This window comes from Branchiostoma floridae, unplaced genomic scaffold, assembly GCF_000003815.2.
Source record: "Branchiostoma floridae strain S238N-H82 unplaced genomic scaffold, Bfl_VNyyK Sc7u5tJ_1456, whole genome shotgun sequence".
Taxonomy (NCBI): Eukaryota; Metazoa; Chordata; class Leptocardii; order Amphioxiformes; family Branchiostomatidae; genus Branchiostoma; species Branchiostoma floridae.
Genome location: NW_023365722.1, coordinates 230,303 through 237,877, shown reverse-complemented (window position 1 = coordinate 237,877; position 7,575 = coordinate 230,303). Strand labels below are relative to the sequence as shown.

Here is a 7,575-nt window from a genome sequence, read left to right as displayed (position 1 = left end):
GACGTCCGAGGGGAGTTCTTCAGTCATGGTTGCCACAGATCTTGACTATATGGCGACTGTATGTGGTTCTCGAATGAGATTTCTTCGAGACATATATATATATATATATATATCAATACGCACGCGTTACACCAAAAAGACACGTCACAATTTTTGTCAGCCGCTGGTGGTAATCCTGACATTTCACTGGGTTAAGATTACCTCCTTTGAGGACTGAGGGGATTACTTTGGATTTGACTTTATAGTGGCTTTGCGTGTTTTTTTTACTCAATACAGTTTTACAACAATGGATGTTGGATACAGCCCGTGCCGATTGCAAAGTTTTTATCTGAACACTGGATTAGGAGCCGAAAATACCCAGACATATCTGCGTAATTCCTTAGCTTAGCGTACACATCTAAATCGGTGATTGTCTGCAAACTGTTTGAACTCTTGATTTTGAAGTTTATTTTGATGTTCAAGTTCAGTTTCACGTTTGTTTTTAAATTGCAGACTATGTAGTACATGGAAATCCAGGCAGTTTAGCTGATATTGGGTACCAACACATAAGTACGTTTACAATTCTCCTAGAATACGAATACTTTCGTGTTTTAAAAGTGAGTGTTAAGTATTCATGCTACAGACTTATTCGTTCAAGATTGCTGCGTGCGCTTCGCGTGTTGCGTAGAATCACATTGACAATTTAAGAGGTAAAGTTATGGAAAGTTTGGTTGCATCTCAATAGTATCAATAGATGTTTTCTTTATCTTATGTGAAGAATATTCAAACAAATGAAAGTGTAGAATTTGAGTAAAGGCCTTTATCATTCCAGACAGTTGTTTTGAAATATCAAATGAGCAGTTCTTGTTTATAGCAGCATTTCACAGTGAACTTAACCATATCAATTCAAACTATTCAATAATTCTTAACGAAAGCTCAGTGAGCCTTTTCTATCAATTGAGTAAACTAAGACTTCTCTGTTCTGTCTATCTGAAAGATTGGTGTATTGTGAGACCTATAGATGACTGTAAGAGGGTACTTGTTCCACAGTTTTCCGAGTAAATAGATAAGAGGTAACTAGACGTTGTTTCGATCAGATTTCAAAGAGACCACCTAAAACTTGTCAGGGTATAGACTGAGGATTCACTGGGGCCCCAGTTTGAGAACAAGGTGGATAATAGCTGTGTGCCAGACTTCGTGGTGGCTGCCACTTCCTGCACTGTGAGTTGTACAGAGATGTGCCATCTGCGAAGCAATTACTAAGTATATTATATTAAACTACCGAGCAGGGTCTCTTTTACTGAATGGGACAGTATAGCACCATCTTTTTATACTTTGTTAGTCTTTTCGGACCTGGCTAAATTATTATAATGACAGATAAACTTACCATTGATTTGACAAATTATGAACACAACAATTCTACAAAGTTTAGCGTCCTTTTTCCTTTTAATCACAAACATTCCCTAATACAGTTCCATGGCTTTATATGTTAGAGACGAAGAGAACCCTATAAAAGTAAAGAATGCACCAATTGGTAGAGATACAAAAATTAACCATTTTAAACATTGCATGGTACTTTTACAGATATACAATAGAAATTGATATATAGATGTACACGTTTGTGACAATCTAGCACGATAGAAATTCAAAGTACTAGAGGAAATTTTACTCATGTAACACGGCGTCTAGAACCATTGTTAATGTAACACACATAACTACAACACAAAGAATCTACTATAAATACATTGCCCTATTCTGTATATCTTAATATTGAATTGCATCCTTCATTGCCTTTGATTGTTCTCACGCGATATATATATTGCAATTATTTACAACCACGTTATGAGATGAATATTGCTTCATCTCATTGTCTGTTATTGTCTATCCTATATCACAGAACAATGACCAATTTACAAATTCGGCATACAATTCTACGATCTAATCAATGAGATACTTATATTCAATTGACTTCCAGTATCATTTGGTTTTAAGATACCAAAGTAAAACAATGGAATGAAATTCAAAGGTTTGTCTTTTTCTGACAAATTTAAAAAAACAATAGATGTTTTTATCCACAGACTTCTGACAATAAACTACACCAAACATTTTCGCTGACACCAGTTATTCAATTTAACGTTCACTTATAAACTAAATATGTTGGATTTCGAAAAATCTAACATCCTTGTAACAGCCATGTGCAATTTTTTTTTCAACTTTAGATTCTGTCACCATGTAATGAACACCATTTACATACACCATTACAAGCAATATTGTCCTGCAGTTTCAGTAGTAAATCTACTGCGTTAACGTTAAAGCTACAAAAAAATCATGCCATTTGGAAAAATATGCTTACAAAAGAGGGTATTTTTTGCACTAGACCGTGCCTGTTTGCAAAAACATATTGCGGCAACTTTGCCGACATTTTTTTTGCGGTCAAACTGACTTGCAAAGCACGTGACATCTCAAAAGACATTTCTGGTAATGTCTCATCCTCAGTTCCGGCCATAGATAAGATGCAAGAAAAGACCATGTTTCCTATATTTACAACTAAACGGCTATTCACCGACAATTGATTTTATTTTATTAATATCTAGCCAAAACGAATATTAAGTTTTAAAGCAGAATCTGGAAAAGATAATGCACTTTCTGTATAGAACCACTCTGTATTAAAACATTTACAACGCCTTGCACTATACACAATCTCAATTTCAAAGAGGATCAATGATGACAATGTTCAAATAAAACGTCATGTCTTGAAAATGTATGGTTACAGATGTAAGGCTAGAACCATCCTTGAATAGAATTCCTTAGCAAAGTATGCGTCCGAAGATATTACAAGTTTCCCTCTAACATCTGCTTGGAGATAAGTCGTGCTGACAATATCCAGTATTTAGAATTTCTTGCAAATATTAACATTTATTTTCTTGTCCTTTGAAGAATTTTCTTCGTATTGTCTTCTTTGTCTTGTTAAAACTCTTCTACATGCCAGTCTGTGTGACTGTTGTACGTCATAATGACGTCACTCATGCGTCATACACCATGCCGACGATTGGCCGCCTGCTGCCTGCCGGGGCGTGCTGCAAGGTCATGTGGACGTAGTCAAGGTCACCTTGGTTATGCTGCAGGTGGGGAGGGGGGCGAGACAAAATGTTAGTAACGTTGTGTGCAACAATAGAGAAGAAGAGCTATGTGTGTAACGATAAAGAAGAAGAGCTATGTGAGCAAAACAAATGACCACCTAATACAAGGTCTATGTTATATGTAGCCTCCTTCAGACAATATTACCGTAAATCAGGCATCTATGATTCGTTACTCGAGTCACGTGTCTCCAAGTGATTACCCATCAAGCTTACTTTATGATACTGCGCTACATCGACTTCAATAATAATACTACGTTTTATACATATTCGCAGTAAAGATTAATCTTTGCATGAAGTATGTTTGACACACGAATGTGTGCGTATGCCTAACTATGAAACAATGTGAATTTGGATACAATATTGAACTAGAAAGGCCGACATTTGCTTGAGAGCAAATACAGCATATTTCAACCATCTCCCTCCTCATGTAACAATAGACTGTTCCAAAATCACTCATGTGCAAAAATGGAACACTTCTGCTTAAAATGTCTTCTAACTACTAATCACACTTATGAGCAAAAATAAATCTTACAAAAACCCCTTCAAGAATGGACTCAAAAAAATAGACGACTCCAAAAACACTTCCGCTAAGAAATGGAATTTGGAATCATCAGCCGTCCAAAACCATATTTGAAAAAAATCCCCCCCTCTGTGCAAGAATTGACTCTTCCTGCCTTATACCCCTATGTAAAGTGGAGCGATCCAAAAATATATCAGCTAAAATAGTCAGCAAAGTCCACAAAATGAATTTTAAAAAAATACCCCCTCCGTCGAAGAATGGAATCTCCCAGCTCACCCTGTTTGAAATTGCACAATAGACAAGTCCAGAAATACTCCCAGTACATGGCCTTTTGTATAAGAAGCAACCCAGTCCAAAACTGAATTTTAAAAAAGTCCCCCGTGCATGAATGGGCTCTTCCAGATAACACAAGGCTTGCTGATTGGCTGCCGAATCCTCCTCATGTACAGTCTTCAGGTGGGGGTAAACTTCCATTTAACAAATGGAATTCGGAATCATCACCCATGTCCAAAACTGATTTTTTTTTAAATCCCCCCTATGTGCAAAAATGGACTGTCCCAGTAGTAGTCTTATGTCAAGTGGATCAGTGCGAAAACACTTCCACTAAAAAAACATTGGCATTATCACCAAAGTCTAAAAGTAAATTTTAAAATACACCCCCTGTCCAACAATGGACTCTTCCAGCAAAATAAGCTCGCTCATTGGCTGGCCATTAATTGGATTTACCTTGTCCACCAACCACCTGGATGTCTATGGACTAGGTAGATAGGTAGATAATTGGATCTACCTGGCACACCTGTGGCCCTGACACACCAGAATGACCTAGAGGTCGTTGACCTCGGCACTCCAACCTTACCTATCCTAAACTCTCCCACAAAAACCTCCTTAAGGAGCCATTTTGAAGTGATTTATACCACATATTATACATGGATCCTTTGAATAAGTATCTAGGGCACCTCTGTGCCAAATTTCAGGTCATTTGGATGTAATACCATGGTACAGGGGGCCAAAATATACAGTTTTGGTCCAAAAGTTGCAATAAAACCTCAATAAAATGATTTAAGGAGCAGATATGAAAAAAATGAAAAAAACACATTTGGGTATTTGCCCACTCTACCCTTGTGCCAAATTTCAAGTCATTTGGTCCAGAAACGGCGGAGATGAATCGCTTTGAAAATTTGACAGGAGAAAGAAAGAAAGAAAGAAACATTACGAATACAATATATTTCACCATACCTATGGTATGGCTGAAATATAAAAAGAAGGCAAAAAGGATCCTATATATTTTGATAAATGTACTAAATAGCTCCGCAGCCGGCGCCAAGAAAAGAACGAATCTAAATGACTACCTACCGAAGGGCTTTGCGGTGGGCTAGACCATCCCGACTGAGAGGGGGGAGGGGAGGGAGTCCAGTACGGATCACCGGGGCGTGGCTGTCTGCTCGGTTGGGTGTAGTAAGTATCCCTAGAGTCTCTAGGGGGCGCTTCTGTGTAGAAGTACGGGTCTGCAGGCTTCCCCTCAGCAGCGGGTCTGGCGATGTGGCCATTGCCGTTAACGCCATTCTCTGGGCGTCTGGAGCGGAAAAAATAGCAAATTTGTAAAGTTCATTTGCTCTTAATTTCTAATTAGCTTAAACGCAGAGACGATTTTGATAATTGTAGTTATTCGTACAACATAATGTTTGGTGCCTCTGGTGTTACTTGCAGGCGCGAAATTTGACAACAGTGCCACTTGCTTGCATTTCTTCAATAAAACAACCGTTCAAAATCAAACATTGGATTTTTACACGTGTTTTATTACATTAACCGATAAAACCTTTATCAAAGCACCTTTATTTGATTCTTTGTACAGAATAATCCTGGATTTTACTTTTCAGTGGCAATGTTTACCTGGTAGAGGTCAAATCCCAGTCGTCGACCGCTTTCTCTTTAACAGGTGAGGCGGTCACTGTAAAGCAAAGAAAAAAGAACACGTTCATAAATGCTGTCTAGTGACTAAATAAATGGAATGAAAACAACATGATTCAAAGCAGCGTTAAAGATTGTTATTTTCCGTACTCTGTGAAGGTACTAGCTAGTTTTGGCTTTATGTTACTTTGAGACGATGATTTAGTTTCTGAAAATTAAACGGTTAAACAGAAAAATTACAACGAAAACATTTATCTCTTAGCTAATCAGCTATCTCTGAATCTAACAGTTTCGTACCGACGGGTTTCTCCGGGTCTTGTTTCTTCTTGGACTTCATGAAGAAGATGACTGCCGCCATGATTCCCGCCAAGACGAGCACCGCACACACAACAACAATGGCGGCGATCACCCCTCCGGTCAGACCGCCTGTAGTGCCTGGAGTCAACAAGACAAAAACGAGAGTCAATGTTATGATTGGCCGGAAGAAACTATGACGAGCAAAATGTGTTATTTTTTTTATCTCTTTTACCGGTTTCATCTGTATTTTTCATGCAATTTGTATCAATTTTCATATGTTTCATGTTCCTGTTAGCAATCACATGCATGATAGTTTGTGCGTCTCTTTTTGACCCAAATCAAAGTATCCGGCTACTACCTAACTATTCAAATCGCCGATCCAAGATACCATGATCACGCTTGTTTTGACAAGCTTAACTTGTCGAGTTTGTCTGGAGCATGTTCATTTCTTTGTGGCCTGAAAGAATTCTACAGTTTATACCTATAGGTGACTGGTATAGGAGTGATAAATACAAGAAAGAGACCACACATGTCAGTGGTAAATGTTTTGCAAAGAGGTCACTTGACTAATAACAAAAAGGGTGAATCATGGAATATTTTACTTCCTGTTCAAATACAAAATGTCTTGGACTTTAAATAATTAGTTCTCTTTAATAAGACATTTGTTATTTTTTCTTCATTATTCACCGCTGAATTGTTTAGTAACACATATAGAGGCATAGAAGAGGATAAAGGGGTGCTAGTCTACCCTGCATTTGGTGACCGCAGTTATTCTACTGTTATTGCAACAAAAAAAATGCCGACATTTCGCTAGACTAAGAGAAAGGTCATTTCGATGGAAAACTAGAAGCGAATTAGAAAATGTGTATAAATTCAAGAAGAAATAGAAAAGGAACGAATCAAATCACCTTCTGCGGTCTGTGGCCCTCGAGTTTTGATTGGTTGATCGCTAGTTCGGGTCGGGTCTGACAGAGAAGAAGAAGGGGCGTGGTTGGTCAGATTGAGTTCAACTTCACTTTCATTGGCGCATTCAAATTTTCAAATTTGGCTGGCGGTTAGGCGAAGCTGACAAGAGTCAGACATAGATAGCAAAAAAAAGCCAAAGTATAAAGACGACTGCATTAAAGCTACCTTGACCACAGTAAAAAAAAAATACACCCACCACTTATGGCACCTTCCCCCTACTCTTTAACGTTTTTAGTACGGTATTCTTTCAAATTATGCCAGCGTTGCTAATGTCATTGCAATGTAGACTGCAACTAGAAGCCACGATAGGTGGTGAAACAGACTTGCAGTAAGGAGAAACACAACACACATTAAGAAAGACATACTGTTAATCCCACACACCATTTATAAACAAGGCGTAAATTCTCCTTACCCGTTTGTCCTTGAGGGCCAGTAGGGGGCCTCGTTGGTTCTGCAAAATATAAAGAATATTGATAAATATGAGACAACTGAATTACCTACAATCATCACTAGGTGGCGTATACAATCAAAATACAATAAAGAAACTGATGTATTCGTTGTGCCTTACGTCAACTATTAAATGACTGAAGTACCGACAATCATTACTAGGGGGCGCATGCAAGCTGTGCGCGAGAACGGAAATGCTGGCGTGATCAGATAACTGTAATACCAACAATCATCAATAGGCGGCGCGAACAAGCTGCACGCTGAATCCGAATATTTCGGGTGACGTACTGCTACCAATGACGCTATATACTGTCCTTG

The 7,575-nt window shown here is 38.3% G+C and overlaps 1 protein-coding gene across 1 annotated transcript; it reads right to left on the bottom strand.

The window, feature by feature from the left end:
• Positions 1-1,406: 1,406 nt before the first annotated feature.
• LOC118407759 lies at positions 1,407-7,264 on the bottom strand. Its single transcript, XM_035808280.1, has 6 exons — positions 7,223-7,264; positions 6,753-6,809; positions 5,845-5,982; positions 5,530-5,587; positions 4,993-5,212; positions 1,407-3,098 (listed from the first exon to the last, which is right to left on the bottom strand). The coding sequence occupies exons 3-6, from the start codon at positions 5,903-5,905 to the stop codon at positions 3,003-3,005; spliced, it is 435 nt and encodes a 144-aa protein (XP_035664173.1). The 5' UTR covers positions 5,906-5,982; positions 6,753-6,809; positions 7,223-7,264; the 3' UTR covers positions 1,407-3,002.
• Between the last annotated feature and the right edge of the window lie 311 nt (positions 7,265-7,575).

Excerpts from the sequence above, each read along its gene's own strand:
- LOC118407759 (XM_035808280.1), bottom strand. The coding sequence starts at position 5,905 with ATGGCGGCAGTCATCTTCTTCATGAAGTCCAAGAAGAAACAAGACCCG. Across the intron at positions 5,588-5,844 it reads AGACCCGGAGAAACCCGTCG|TGACCGCCTCACCTGTTAAA; the intron begins GTACGAAACTGT and ends TTTGCTTTACAG. Across the intron at positions 5,213-5,529 it reads TGGGATTTGACCTCTACCAG|ACGCCCAGAGAATGGCGTTA; the intron begins GTAAACATTGCC and ends TTTCCGCTCCAG.